Source organism: Empidonax traillii, unplaced genomic scaffold (assembly GCF_003031625.1).
Source record: "Empidonax traillii isolate 1590-97213 ecotype Southwest subspecies unplaced genomic scaffold, ASM303162v1 scaffold64:size1360303, whole genome shotgun sequence".
NCBI lineage: Eukaryota > Metazoa > Chordata > Aves > Passeriformes > Tyrannidae > Empidonax > Empidonax traillii.
This window is the reverse complement of record NW_020955257.1, coordinates 923,945-939,728: the sequence shown is the minus strand read 5'-3', so window position 1 is coordinate 939,728 and position 15,784 is coordinate 923,945. Positions and strand designations below refer to the sequence as shown.

General features: G+C 34.6%; 1 protein-coding gene across 3 annotated transcripts in view; it reads left to right on the top strand.

Moving 5' to 3' along the window:
- ANKRD28 (ankyrin repeat domain 28) overlaps positions 1–15,784 on the top strand; it is a 120,962-nt gene that overhangs the window by 92,792 nt on the left and 12,386 nt on the right. For all 3 annotated transcript variants that reach the window (XM_027880065.1, XM_027880064.1, XM_027880066.1), the window contains exons 9-20: positions 198–276; positions 725–839; positions 1,247–1,329; positions 3,306–3,369; positions 4,648–4,716; positions 6,263–6,403; positions 10,600–10,711; positions 11,332–11,358; positions 12,261–12,335; positions 13,389–13,590; positions 14,931–15,018; positions 15,466–15,583. In XM_027880065.1, the coding sequence (XP_027735866.1) occupies positions 198–276; positions 725–839; positions 1,247–1,329; positions 3,306–3,369; positions 4,648–4,716; positions 6,263–6,403; positions 10,600–10,711; positions 11,332–11,358; positions 12,261–12,335; positions 13,389–13,590; positions 14,931–15,018; positions 15,466–15,583 (1,173 nt within the window). The remainder of the gene's footprint in view (positions 1–197; positions 277–724; positions 840–1,246; positions 1,330–3,305; positions 3,370–4,647; positions 4,717–6,262; positions 6,404–10,599; positions 10,712–11,331; positions 11,359–12,260; positions 12,336–13,388; positions 13,591–14,930; positions 15,019–15,465; positions 15,584–15,784) is intronic.

Here is a 15,784-nt window from a genome sequence, read left to right as displayed (position 1 = left end):
GCAGCTCTTGTGAAAAGCTTGCTGTCTGTCATGCTGACTTGTCATTGCCAGCATCTGTCTGGCAGAAGTGCATAGAAACAATTTAAAGGATGCAATAGGAGGGAAAGAAGAATGAAAGCAACATCTTTTGGTTGGTTCTGGTGGATTACTGTTATTGGCCATAAGTAAACACAGGGGTTGTTTTTTTTCTTTTCCAGAGTAAAGATGGAAAAACACCTTTGCACATGACAGCGATCCATGGTAGATTTTCAAGATCCCAAACCATCATTCAAAATGGTAAAAAGGGGGAGGGAGTAGCTCTGTCATCAACTTTCCAGTATTACGAATATTTTTGTCCTCTTTTATTGGTAGCAACATACTGAATTTTTTTTCAGATCCAGTGTCCAGTATCAGACCAGTTAATGGTGGAGTCTGGCATATCTGCTTATAAACTTTGATAAGTTACACTGAAGAACTGCTTCTCTTTCAGAATGCAGGAAAATATATAGATTTCTCTTCCTGAGTTGTTGAAAATTGTCCCATATTGTTACATAATACAGTGCTTTTCTGTATTCTTCTTGTTACAACTACCTAATACAACTGAAAGCTGTATAGGTTTTAAATCTAAAGTAGTTATTCATTGACTATTATTAACGTTCCTTAAATTATCATCAGTGCTATTTTTCTAACAAAAGTGTCTGTATGCCTACGTATATTCTTACTTAGTAATTACTTTTTATTATAGGAGCTGAAATAGACTGTGAGGATAAGAATGGAAATACCCCTTTGCACATAGCAGCTAGATATGGCCATGAGCTATTAATCAACACGCTGATTACGAGTGGTGCTGACACTGCAAAGTAGGTAACTTTACTGACATGAATGCAAGCCGAGAGAATTTAGAAATGTATTTGTTATATTAACAAGACTAGTATGATTTTTAATGTCATCTTCAAATTGAAATAGGATTATCCTGTACTGTACTTTAAAGTAGCTACTCAGTACATCACAGTTTGTACCAAGAAAAAGAGAAATAGATTTTCCTTTTATGTATTTCAAGTAAAAGCTTTGAAAGTTTTAATAGGCTGTTGTACTGATTTAATGCATTCTTATAGCTTGTAAGAAAGTCTTTATTATGTGAATTTTGCTCAGTATTCTAATCAGGTGGTTTGCTGAACCCACCATGCATGTGCACTTTGGCACACAATCATGTTTGTTTTATTTTACTTGTAATGAAACTGTGATACCTGATTATGGTGTATCTTAGGCGGGGTATACATGGGATGTTTCCTCTCCATTTGGCAGCATTAAGTGGATTTTCAGACTGCTGCAGAAAGCTCCTCTCATCAGGTAGGACACTCTTTTAAATTCTTATGCATGTTTTGCCTGTCATTCTGTATTTCATAGAGTAGCTTTTAATTAAATCTTAGTTTAGTAGTACATAAAAATCTTTATAGTTTACTGATAACCTGGTGCTTGCTTTTTAATGGACAGTCCAGAGCTAAAGTGAACGCAAACTTTTGCAGAAGTAATTAAAAAAAAAAAATCACCCAAATTGTAATAATGCATTTGTAAGTTCTTTAATGTTGTGTTTGTGCATTTGAGTTGGCTACAGAGGTGAGATGACTGGCTTAGACTATAATGAAACTTCGAGGAGAAAGACTGATGTTCTGACCTCTTAGAGCATCCTGCTGTTTCTCTTCCATGACTTCTTTAGCTTAGTACAGATCAATCTATTCCTACCTATTCCCATAGTGGACACCTGATAGCTCTGATGACTCTGTGGACTGCTGCATTAAGAAGCTGTTGCATTGGTGGTGTGTTGTTTAATCACATGCAATGCAAACTGCGCTTTTCCTTCATTGTTTGACTCCTCCCTGAAGTTGTGGAGTTTGTAAGGTCATTAGTTCCCTTGCTGGCCAGAGTCTGATGGGAATTCAAAGCTCTTAGAACCATTGCAATTCTGAGAAAGTAGATTTGTCCAAAGGGAACTTAACAGTAACAAAAGAAAAATAAGAATAAACTAAATGGTTCTGTATTAATCTGAAGACACTTAATGTTTTTTGAAAAAACAAAAGTGGGGAGGAGAGTGTTGGGGAAAAGGAAAAGAAAGAAGTCGCTTCCACAGCTTTATATTGTTTGTTAGGGAAGCCTGGGAGAAGAACTAAAAGAATATAACTACCTATTGTTAAGGCTTGTTATTTAGTGTCCTATTCTGAGCAAACTTGCAAGGATTTACCCCAGAAAAGGACTGTCCAATTATTGACAATATTTCAATTGAATGTGTTCAGAATGAGGGATATTCTGGCTCTTTCACAATATTATGGTGGTTGTGCCCTTACTAGAGATTCACTATGGCAAAGGAAACCTTGCAGAAGACTTGCAAGTGATTTCTGTGAGTTTTACATGAGTTGAGCAAACTTGGATATAAATTTAGCCTAGAGCAGAGATGAGTATGTTCAGCCTTCAGGCTGGAGAGACCAGACAGTGCAAGCAGCATGTTAGCATGTGCTGTTGGTGTGGGGATTGGTATCTGCAGACTATGTGCCCTTTTTGGTTTTGGGAGGAAAAGTCTCCTTTATGTAAATTAGGAATCTCTTGATTTTAAAATTAATTAATATTCATGTGCAGACCTTAACAAAACACCATTCTTCCTTGTTCCAGTACTGAATGATATTTAAGTAGTTAGTGGTGGCAGACAAGCAACCTTTGAAGAAAACATCAAAGGCTACTTTTCAAATCAAATTAGTAAACTCTTAAAGTGTTTGCCATATAGCATTGCCGATCGAAATGAGAGGAGAACGTAGTGGCGCCTACAAAACCTGTTTTATGGGATATGGAGTAGGAAAACAGTCTTGAAATAATAGCACTCTTGCATAAGGCATCCTGTGTTGTTCATTATTTATTGTTGTTGAATAGTTCTTAAAAAGCTAAAAAAAAGGCCATCATTCCCAGGTACGAAAACTGGAGATTGAATGAATAAGTTACATTATACAAGGGCAAGACTCTTAGGAGAGTATAGTAGTTCTTTCAAACCAAAAAGGTAGCTTTGAAACCTGATTTAAATATTAATCTTTGTGTCAAAATATGTGGTGAGATACGAAATTGCAGTTACATTTTTTGATCCCTATGTTTTTAAATGCCTGTTTTTCAAAACATTGCAAATAGCAAGGACATGTTTCAAATGAAGTAATTTTTAATGCTTGAGTGCTTTTTTGCAAATAGGTGTTAAGTTTGCTTAGCAAGCATTTCTCTTCGCAGTAGATGACAGCAGTTTTGTGAAAAGTGATGCTACATAATGGTTTTACAAAATATTTGTGTTGTAGGTTTCGACATTGACACACCAGATGACTTTGGCAGGACTTGTCTTCATGCAGCTGCTGCTGGAGGGTATGCAACAAAGCATTCGTGCTTTTATATTTAATGTTATTTTTTCAATTGATCATTCCTGCTGTTTTTTTTTAGTATTTCCTCTCTGTGCTCCCCTTGGAATGTATGTAACGATGAAAATAATTTCAAGATGGATTCTATCTGCAGTCAGTAAAAATAAGTTAACTATTCAGCTCAATAAGTAATTGCTGGAGTACACTGTCCAGATATCAGCAGCCTTACCTTAGGTTTATGTTTGGGGATGAACTGACTTTTTTTTAAATTTCCATGGATGATTATATAATTTTTAGAATTTACAACATTCAAAAATGGCATGCCCACCTCAAATTACTGTAGAACATGGGGTGGAAAAACAGCAATTTTGGGAAATTTGTATTTACCAAATCCATAAACAAAAGATAATCTAACTAAATTAAAAGCAATAATTTAATTCCAGAGTTTAGGTGAATGAAGTAGTCAGAACTACTTACTCATCACTTGAGTTGTGATCCATATTGATTATTGTTATTGTATTGTAGGTTTTCTATAGCACCTACTCAAAAGAAGAATTGGGTAATAAATTTCATGACACACTTTGTGGGACACAGGAACTCCATGATATTGATATTTTCATTTTTCTGTTTGAGTATTGTTTAAGTAATGGTGTTAAGTAATCATTCCAAGTCAAAAGATACTTGATAGATACATCCTTGTTTTAGGGTTAAATTGGTTTCTTTTCATATGAAAACACATAATTTGTGGCATATTCTGTCATTCATCTCCAGTTTAGGAAAGTTACCAAGGTAGTGTTTAAACTATAAACAGTGTTGTACATCTATAACTATGATCATATTTTATTGAAAAGTGATTATGCAAAAAAGTTAAATACTTATGTTGCAACTTATATTTGGCTTTAAAAAACATGCAGTAAAAAGTTGCCTCTGTGCTGAAATCCTGGTAGCAAAAAGTGTGTAACATGCAGGTGTTATTGTTTGTTTACAAGAATTGAATTTTTTTATTGAATTGCATTCATGTTTATGTGCCTTATGCATGCCATTTGATATCAATAAAATTTATATATGTGGTCATGAAATAATTTATATTCTTTGCTGATTTTGTCCAGCAATTATGAAATATGTTTTACATGCAGAAATGTATTTATCAAAAATTTCATATTCTAGTTCAGTTCCATTAAAAATAACATGTGAGATGTACATGTGTAGCACTTCTGATATTCATAGAGGCCAATACTAAGAAATTAAATTTGCAATCATGAGTAACAGTGCATTAATTTAATAGGAATTTGGAGTGCCTAAATCTTCTGCTAAATACTGGTGCAGACTTCAACAAAAAGGACAGATTTGGAAGGTAAGATATTCTAGATTTGTGTACTGTAAAGGACTGTTAAAAGTATTGCAGAAGTAGCATATTGGTGTGTGGGCAAGTCTGTGTTCCAGGTTAAATGTTTTTTTAAGATACAATGTCTCTAAATAAACTGTGCTTCAACATCAAAAGTCACAAATACAGTTTGTTTATTGTGTTTCATTAAGTAGGTGTTTTGTCTTGTTTTTAGAGACTGAGTTTCGTATTCAACTGTAATTTTTATGTGCTTTTTTTTGCTTACAACATGGATCTAGTGTGTTTAAATTGCTCTCATCCAAGGACATTAGTAATGTTTTCCAAATAATGTATTAGTCAAATCTATAAATCTGTTGCTATTTCTAAGCTGCTTTTATTAAAATATCCATTATTTTATTATAACTGCTTCACCTTTTTCCTTTCACTATATCCATCCCTTTCTGTTTCCCTGTTTAAGCTCTTAACTCTTTTGGAATGACATTAATTCCTATTTTTAGTACAGGATTATTAAAGTTCATATGGCATGATCAGTACTTGTGTAAAATGTCGTGTCACGTCATGGAAAATATGATTTTCCAGGATGTGAACAGCAGAAGTAGGAACTGAGGAAAATGTTATGGACCCAAACTTGTATTTTGCTTTAAATTCCACTTCATTATTTCCTGAGAAAGGAACAACTATGTCACAAATTATGTCATTGAAAGTTATTTTCTTTCCTAGTTTGGATTTTGGTTTAAATGTGCATGTTATCTAAAGCAATTATTTCAGGAGATGGAAAATATTCAAGTAAAGTGGAAAGAAATTGGAAAAAGTCATTTTAAGAGAGAGGGAAGAGGTGGGACACTTTAAAATGCCTGACTGTCTCCTCGAAATTCAGATATTTATAGCAGCAGTCTCTTTTTAAAAATAAAAGTGAAGTTCTGAGTCATCTTGATCCTTTTGAAATTTTGGGCGAACTAGTTTACTTAGAGAATTGTTTGTATTTGAAACTGCTGTAAGTTTTCTCTGAGATTATACATGAGTACTAATATTTCAAGGTATATTTTAAATTTTTTCTTTCAATGCCTCTGATATATTAGTATAGTTAAAAATAAATAAATAATGCTCTCGTCTCTTAGGCAAAATTCCAGTCTATTTATCAAAAACATCTGTTTGTTAGTTGTTGTATTTTACTTTTAATTCATTTAGTTGCTGTGCAGTTCTTGATTTTTCCATGTGGCTTGAAATTACCTAACAGAAAATAATATTTCTAACGTAAATTTGATTTCCCTCTACAAGTTTACAGAAAAAAAAAATCATATAAAACTTCCTTTAATACAAAGTTTGTGCATATTTTGGCTGGCAAATAAATCTCCTAGTTACCGTTCCACATTATTAAATGGTCCCTAGAAAACGGCCCCATTTTTTAATATTGTAATGATGCATTCTTCACCCCAAATACTTGTTTAAAAATGTAAGGAGGATTTAAGTTTCACTTTATTTTGCTTTTTCTGTCTCTATAATATTATTTTGCTGTTATTTACCATTGTACTTTTTATTTAAATGTGTACTAAAGAACTCCACTCCATTATGCTGCTGCCAATTGTAATTATCAGTGCCTGTTTGCCCTTGTGGGATCTGGAGCTAGTGTGAATGACCTTGATGAGAGGGGTTGTACACCTCTGCACTATGCAGCTGCATCAGACACAGATGGGAAGTAAGTGGCATACTTTGTACTAAAGCCTTTCTCATTAGGAACATTTGAGCTGTGAATGTCATGTATGCTGTGCCTTCAGATTTGCCAAATGCATTTTTTGTATTTTTGAAGGTGGAACTTGACAACGTATTGTTCGTTATATTTAAAATATGTTACGTAACAAATATTTCAGAGGGGGGAAATGGACAATAGTAAAATATCTTGCAATAATTTTGTTGTGTCCTATAATGGAGATGTCTTAATTCAGGAATTCATTGGGAATAGAGTTTTTAGTCACATCTGTTGTGTAGTTGTTGGCTAAATATTTTTTGTGGGGGTTTTTAAGACAGCTCTGAGCAGTAGGGTCATTTTGCTTTACAAACAAATTCTGATGAAGGATGGTGTTTTATGGAGGGTTCTTAATATTGCCCCAAAAATCTGTGTAATTACTCAGGAATGCACTGTGAAGCTAGACTGTGAATCACAGAAAGTCTACAGCAGGATATAAATGAACTCATCATTTCAATATAAGATGCTTCTTCATTTGTTACGTGATTAAAATAGTCTCATTAGGCATTACAACTCTGTCTCTTGAGAGTGTAAGTTTTTGTGATATAGTTACACTTTTACTAATGAAATGCATCCACAATCTTTCGTAAATCCAGAAATCTCTTAATTTTTTTTGTAACTAATGGTTAGGTTTTACATGTTTATTAATGCCCTAAAAGCTGTCATGCAAAGTGAATATAGATAGCACAAAATCGATGATGTCACTTAAGCTCCAGACACTGTACATATTGGGGAGACTTCAGCAGCACTTGCTTGTGCACACACTCACGTGTACTGGTCGTGGTGTGCATTTCACATGCATACAATGACACCTTCACTGGAGAGGTGCTGCTTTGTGCCATATTGCCTTGTTTCAATACAGCATCTTTTAAAAGGTGAGGTAACAGTAGGAATGAGGTGGCGTATAACTTACAGATTGGGTTTTGAAGGCTAAATAAAAAATATTTTCATGGCCATTGAACTTATATTTGAAGAACATCCCTTTTTTATGTAAAGCCAGATTGCAAAATAAAACTGTCTGCTGCTTTTTAGATATACTTTCAATTCCTGCTGGAGTTAGCTGAGATAATTTGGCTTTAATTGCGCTCTTACATGTTGAGCTAGGATTAATTTTAGCTTCCCAGTTGCTCTGAAAACCTCCAAACTATAATGGTTCTTCAGATGAGATTGTTTTGCCATCTGTCTTACAAAAGGCACAAGTGAGAATGGTGATGACAATACTGCAGAGCTTTGTGAGGTAACTCAAAGGACTGTCTGTGGGACCCACGTGGTATTGCCCTTCTGATTAACATTTGGGTCTCTGGAAGACAGGCTGCAAAGCAGAATGGCCTGAGGAGAAGCTTTTTATATTGATGCAGCAAGATGATTAGTAACAGCTGGAAAACCAGTGCTGCTCAACTCATATTCAAAATAGGAATGAAGTTAAAATGATTATTCAGTTGAAATATAAAGCCTGGGAAAAAACATGTCAGGAAACCATCTATATAGAAATTCCAAATGTGTTTGTGTGTGGTTTTACATTCTTTGTTCAGACATCTTTAAAGACGGAGTTTAGAGACAAGGATGTTTTTGTTGAAAATTATATTCTGGTTTGTTCCTGTTTAGAAGTATTTCCTCTGTGTCTTTAGCAAATGCTTCTGATGTGGAACAAACATCAGTAAGCCTCATTTTGACAAGATGAGAGAGAAAAGCATGATTTCAGAATGAGGTAAAATAAGCAGAATCTTAAGGGAGAAAAACCCCATACAGTTTCTATGTTAGAATTTTCTAATGGACAGTTCACCAATAAACGTGGGAAATAAATTTAACTTACCTGGACTTTCAGAAAGTTTGAATTATCTCTTTTTTTAAGAGACCTGTTGAGGACAGTTAAGCATGCAAAAGATGCAAAGTTAGTCTCTATCTTGCATGCAAAGAAACATCAAAGGTAATTGTCTGTTTTGCACTGAAAGAATGGGTACTTGAGGATTTTTAGTAGACTTAGCTTCCTGCATCATATTTACTGTATTGTGGGTTTTGTGAGCACGTAAGTAGAGAAGGTACACAAGTGCAGAAATTTAGGTAGCCAAGGCCAGTGACATGTAACGTTTATTAATAAGCCATGATTTTTAACACAGAATCACTGATTAAAATTAATGAAGAAATTTAAGAGGAGTGGACAAATAAAATGTAAGGATTGTAATTTTCTCTTAATGAGACAAATTGATGTGTCTTTGAGTTCTCGAGAATCTCATCCCATTTTAATTCAAATAAAAACATGCAAGTACAGTTGCCATTAATGAAATCCAGGCATTTGTTTACTGGGAAAATAAAGCCCAAGTTAACTGGTTTAAAAACATAGATATGTTTTACAGGTAGCTTTTTATTAGATATGCCGAACTTGTTGTAAAGTTACTTACATCTTACGTTACATATGTTACTATTTTAAAACAGCATTTTTACCTTTTTCACTACCTGCTGAAGTCCTGTTCTCCTTTATGCTGGGCACAAAATGATGGAAGTCAGACTGCAGCTTGGCATTGCTTCTGCTTGTCTCAACTTTTTTATGAGGCAGAGTCCTTTGTAATTAGACACTTCTTTGTTCATAGATTTTGCTGCAGCTTTTTGCCCCTTTAATCTTCACTCACCTGGTTTGTTACTTTCAACCTTTGTTTGGAAAAGCAAATGTCAGGTCTTAGTTCAGCAAATAGCTGTTGTTGCACAGGAGGTTATCAGGCCCTTGACCCGGTACAGCTGTCTTACTTGTGCTGAAATGTGTTTCCATTTCATCTCGGCCGGCATTGGATCTTGTTCAGCTGATGAACTTGCACTGTTCCATCTGCTGACTCCAGGCTGTTCCTTGAAAGAACTCAAGAGTTCTGATGTTGCAGGGTCATGCTGTCTTCCCTCCGGAGATGGCTGGTTTTGTAGGATTTCTGTCTGTATTTCTCCAAGGACTGAATGGGATTCCTTGGGGTTTTGAATGATCAAGTTTGCACTCTTAATGGCATTGATCAGGGGGCAGGTTAGTATTCCTGCCTCTCAAATCTAAATCTGCCATCTCCTCCTGAAAGTCTTCCACATGACATCACAGCATACCCATGTCATACAACTAAAGATGTTGAAATTCCCTTGAACTTTGTACTAAACAATTTTCAATGAGATAAACAGGAGCTAGAACTGTACTCATGTTGTCAGTATATCCATTTGTCACTACTAATAATGGTAATCTGTGAGACCTTTAGGTAAACTGTGTTAAGGAAGCTGGATTCCAAGCTGGATTTGACAGGATAATATATTTTTTAGCTTCATATGCATTTTATTCAACTGATAGAGAAGTATTTAGTGAATCCAGAGAGAAGCCCCTGTGGTACACCTCAGAAAACCAAATGGTTTCACCAACAAATTCAAGGTTGTGATAATGTCTTTGCAAAATGTTGCTGAAATTATAGACAGCATAAAATTATGAATGAGTAGAGTTATTGGTTGGAATCATTTAGGGTGCACACATGGAGTCTCTTAAAAAAAAGAAAACTAGGGAGAAAGTGAGCTGACTTGAATCCCCTATTTTTCACCCTTCTGGCTGAATGTCTGTGGTTGAAACTGTGCTGATCATGATCTGCCTTATAAGTCTGTGTAATGAGAGTAAGGAATGGTAGCAAATAAGTATGTAAACAACTCAGTGTGTTTACTGTATAAACAAATCAAAAAATGGCATCTGGTGGTAGAGGTGTATGTGTGTGTGACTCCAGGGTGCCACCATGGTATCAGCTACTGATTGTCTTCCTTCTGTAATAAGTATGAAGGAATGTACTGATGCAGAAAAACATACAAAATGGTACTCATTGATATTAGGATAGGTAACTGCAATTTTGTTATCTAGGAGAAAAATAGCCATGAAACACTAGTTTTAACCAAGCCAGATAATTCAGAAGATGCAGGAGGATGTGTGCAGAGTAGGACTCTTTCAAATTTTGCAAGTTTTGTGAATGACCTTAACTTCTGATGTAATGAGTTAGGTGTTTTCCAGTCCTAGCCAATGTTGTACATTAAATCAGTGTCCCTGTGTGCTGTATTCTATTTTCCAGTTGAATTGGAACAATTTATCACTTAGCATTAAGTTGAAATTCAACATTTAGATACATGGTTGCATATGTCAATTTGAATAGGTGCCTGGAATACTTACTAAGAAACGATGCCAACCCAGGGATCCGAGACAAACAAGGATACAATGCAGTTCATTATTCAGCTGCTTACGGTCATCGCTTGTGTCTTGAATTGGTAAGAAAACGTATCATAGATGAAAGCTGTAACAGCTGCTCTTACAGAGGGTGATGGAGAGGCCAGGGGATTCCTCCACCTTGGTTCTTCACCTGTAAGCTGGGTCACTACTGTTTTTCAGCCTCTGTAAGGATAAATATTTAAGCATTTGGTATTCCTAAAGCAGAAGCAAGGTGAGGAGCTAAGATGCTGGATACTGGCTTAAAAAGATAATACATTCTCAGATAAATAGAGGGCATCCTCTCGTTGAGAATGTTGGGACATTTGTTTTGTTTTGTTTCTTAACTTAGACTATACTGCTAATTTTTTTTGCTGGTGGCTGAAATAAAGTAACTACCATGAACTTTTAAGAAATTTCATGAAGGTCATCAGAAGGAGCAAATGAAAATATAGGGAAAACCTGTAAAGAAAGGGTGCCTTATAAAATTAATTCATGTCGTTACAGTAATTACTGGCCACATAATAGAATTTTAGATAATAAAGCCTTAGTTTTTTATTACTCCTTTTGCAAAAATATATGTTATCTGATACGCTGTGTTATACAGCTTCAGTGTTATTATTGCAATTGCAGTTTTATATTCAAATGTATTCAAACGTGCACTCTGACTTTTTAATTGCAGATTGCAAGTGAAACACCTCTAGATGTTGTAAGTGTATTATTTCTCACTGTTGAAGTATTACTATACAGCAAAAGAGAACATGTAATTTTAAAAATAATGCTTATTTTTTAGACTTATTCAACCATTTCTTCAATGCATAAATGTACTATTTAATTTCAACTACAATCTAGATCTAATTGCACTTTGGAATTTTAAAATAGGAAACTTTTTAAGCCATGTACTTTTTTACTTAAACAATTGCATGACCATGTTATAAAAATGCAATAATGAAAATATGATTTGAATGTATGTTGTGTTCTTCAACCGCTTTGAATGTTTTAATTCTGCTTTTGTACTCAATTAAATGGTCTTGAAAAAGACCCAGAATTAAAACCTTTGAACACATCTGAAAGTAACAAATAGAAATGTATATACATAGATATTTTAATGCTATACTGCTTCTACCTTTTTTGAGACCATTTTTTCTCTCTCAGAAATGTTTTCCTGTTCTGCCTTCTGACCTTTTCATATTGTTTTCTTGCTCACTTTTCACCTAATCCAAAAACTTACTTGGTTGGTTGTTTGGTTTTTTATTTTTTCCTGCTGCTGTCACCTGTCCTTGTCTTTCCTTTGTATACATTTCATCTAAATTATTTCATATGGCTGCTTCAGAAAAAAATAGTAATTTTAGCTTAGTTTCTGATTTAATTATTGCTTTGTTATGCAACATTAACCAACTGGGCTTGGAGGCTGAATATGTGGAAAGGGTTGCAGTCACTGTAATTCAAACTCTGTAAAAGGTTGAAGGGGATCAGGAGATAGTAATTTTATATTATTCTTCCTATTTTTTTTCTTTTTCAAGCTGTGTATAGTGGAAACTGTAGCAAATATTGCTGAGTGTTTTTAAAGATGAGGGGGTTTTGCACTCACTCTGACTTTCTCTCTCTCAGCTAATGGAAACATCAGGTACTGACATGCTGAATGATTCAGACAACAGAGCACCCATAAGTCCACTGCATTTAGCAGTAAGTGTTTCCTTCTTTAGTGATGACAGCTCTTCTAGTGGCACACAGTCGTTGCACAGGTTTATTCATTCTGGATTTTTTCAAAATAGCTTAATAACAATAAAAATACAAACATACGCACTAATATTCCTGAATGAGGTATACAGGGTGATTTTTGCCTTTCACTCGAAACTTGCTTCATGGAACAGCTTTCATGTGGAATCTTCCAACTAAGATTTATATTATAATTTATAGTAATGAAACTTTTATAAGACTTGTTCTGTAAGTAATTACAACTTTTTTTTAATCATCACATTGTTTTGCCTTCCTTGTTGTTTAGTAAGAGAAATATTTTTCCTTAATACTTGAAGAAAGATTTGCACAAAGAGTAGGGTAGGACAGTGGTGAAACTGTCTATACAAATACACTCAAAATACAGAGTAAGCAGCTGAATATGTAGCTTTCATCTTTTCACTGAACTTCAAGCAATTGAAAAATGACACTGTACTTTATGAAAATACAGTAAGTCTCATGCAGTACCTCTATATATGTCTATATCTCCAAAGTAAAAAATAATCTTTAATAGTGGTAAATGAAAGCTATTTGTACTGTATTCTTTTTACTCTTGGTTTTGTGTTTTTTTTTTTTTTTTAATATCTTATGTAAAAAGCCAACAGGAATTACTTAGGTTTGCTTATGTTCTTCACTTGAAATAATTGGAGTATGATGTAACTATGACATAAAGCAATGAAGCTTGCAGTATTCAAAAGACTGTTAGTTTGGGAGACAGATGATTTTCTGAAAGGAGTTGCAGTTGCTGGAAGGATAAAACAGAAAAAAAATATAGATAGAATAGATAGATAGAATATAGAAAAAAAACACCAACCTTTTTGCTGAAATTGTGGGATTTTTTTTAATTAATCATAACTATTATGATTACTGATGTGCTATATCAGTACCTCTTCTAAATATTAAAACAAAAATACTATCTTAACAGTTTCATTTATGTAGTCCTGGTAAGAAAGGAAAAAATGTGAAGGATGGGAAAACTGAAGAATTTTCTTATTCTTGTAGGCCTATCATGGCCACCATCAAGCTCTAGAAGTGCTGGTGCAGTCACTGCTGGACCTCGATGTGAGGAATAACAATGGAAGGACACCACTGGATCTCGCTGCCTTTAAGGGACATGTGGAATGTGTAGATGTGCTCATTAATCAGGGAGCATCCATCTTGGTGAAAGATTATGTTGTAAAGAGAACTCCAATACATGCTGCAGGTATGTTCTGACTTCTAAAATTTTGTCTTTTGAAGTGGATCATCTCTGTATTTTGAAATCTAATTAATGTTCTAAGAAACGATGTTTAGGAATGGATGATAAGGAATAGCGAAACAGTTTTGAGTAGAAACCACTATTAATCTAGTAAATCAATTCAGCTCAAGGAGTGCTGTTCCACACTTGCCTCTGGAAGGGTATACTGTCCTTGTTCATTCAACTGACTGAGCTAGCTGTGCTGATGAGTGTCAGCACACAGCCCAAACTTAGGTGAATTGTGTTGCCTGTCTTGGCAGTAAAATACTTCTAGAAATGACTGGAGTCTTGGAGAATTTTGACACGTTTGAGAAGAGACGTGAAAATTTACTTGGATTTTTTTTCCAAGGATTTAAATGACTCCTGAACATTTTCAAAGTAATAGCACTCCTTTTCTCGATGAATTTCCTAGAAAATATGTCTAAGCCTACCTTCCTGAGAGTCTGGCACTCATGCTCTATCCTTATTTTTTTCTCTCTCTGAAAATAGGCTTATTAAAATTGACATTATTAGTAATGCTGTTACAGAAATGTTGCTGTTAAAAGAACATTATGTACAAAATATCATCATTCTAATCACTTAATTTGTTGTCCATGGCACAAGCTGTATTCTTCTATTTGATTTAGCTTTCTTAACTTGTGTTAGCATTTCTGTCAGCTACAGAAGCATGAATTGTTGCTGTTCTTATGTGGACTGAATACTGCAGCTGTAGGTCAGAAACAATTTCCCTTCCAAGAAGCAATCATTTATCTTTCATGAGCTGCATTTAAATGGGATTTCTCAATTTTTTGTTTCTTCTTTTTCCCGTGTTTTTAACTGCTTGGTTTATTGCGTCCATGCATTACGTTTCCTTCCCCTTTCTAAGTGTGATTTCAGTTATTATTTTATAACTATGCTCATGCTACAGTTGTTAACAAAATCTGTATATCAATTGCTAAGTATGTGGTTATCTGTGCCTTAAAACTAGCAAAACTTACACTAATTACTATATTTAATTATTCCTTCTTGTGGATGTCATATAAGCGTATATTCTAATTATGGTTAATGTGTGCAACCTCATTTATATGTAAAAAAAAAAAAAATTGTCTGTTGACAATTGACAACCTGACTCAATTACTTTTAATACTGTACAGTTGAGAATACCAGATTTCTGAAATTATTTTCTAGTGTTCATATTTTAACAATGGTAAAGCTGTACAGTGTGTTTTCAAGCTAATGGGCTTTAGTCTGAGCAGGTTAGCACTCTGTTTGAGCCATCTACTCAAAGACAATTAATGTAAACCCCTGTTTTTCATAATGTTTTACAGCTACAAATGGTCATTCAGAATGTTTGCGGCTACTGATAGGAAATGCAGAACCACAGAATGCAGTGGACATTCAAGATGGAAATGGACAGTGAGTTTAAATGACAGACATTCCGTCCTTCACAAGTTGTGGCATTTATAAAAAACCAAACTAAATATTTAACAGTGGCAATTTTTTACTTATTTTAAAGAGAGATTATATTTGAATTTGGACAAATACGGCTGTGTGTATTGAAATAAACATAAAGTTGGCAGTGAAAAATATTCTGTTGGGAGGGAACTAAAATTGTTTCATTGCCCAGATGCTGAGAAAATGGATTCTAGTACTGAATCAGGACTTCTCAGTTAGGGGATATCAATTTATTTTCTTGAATCTAAAAACCAAATGACTGGCATTCTCAGTGTGAAGGTAGTGCCAAAGGAGATCATTCATGACGTGAATTTTAACAACGCTGACCAGAAGGATAGTAGTTGTTACAGTTCAGCTGAGTCTATTCCATTTCCAGATAGATTACACTGTATTTTGCTCTCTGCTTAGGACTCCTCTGATGTTGTCAGTTCTCAATGGGCACACCGACTGCGTTTATTCACTTCTTAACAAAGGAGCAAATGTAGATGCCAAAGATAAGTGGGGAAGGACAGCATTGCATAGAGGGGTAAGAGAATATTCCTTTTCTAATTTCAAGTACTAATTTCAAGACTTAGTATGTGGTAGTAATGAATTTCTCATTATTCTCATCTTGCCATTCTTAGTTTTAATCATCTTTTTAGTTGCATTCAAAAGACTGGGTTTTGCCTGTTTGCACCCTACCCTCAGAATTCTTTTCTATTTGTGGAGTCTCTTAGTCTTGCTGTAA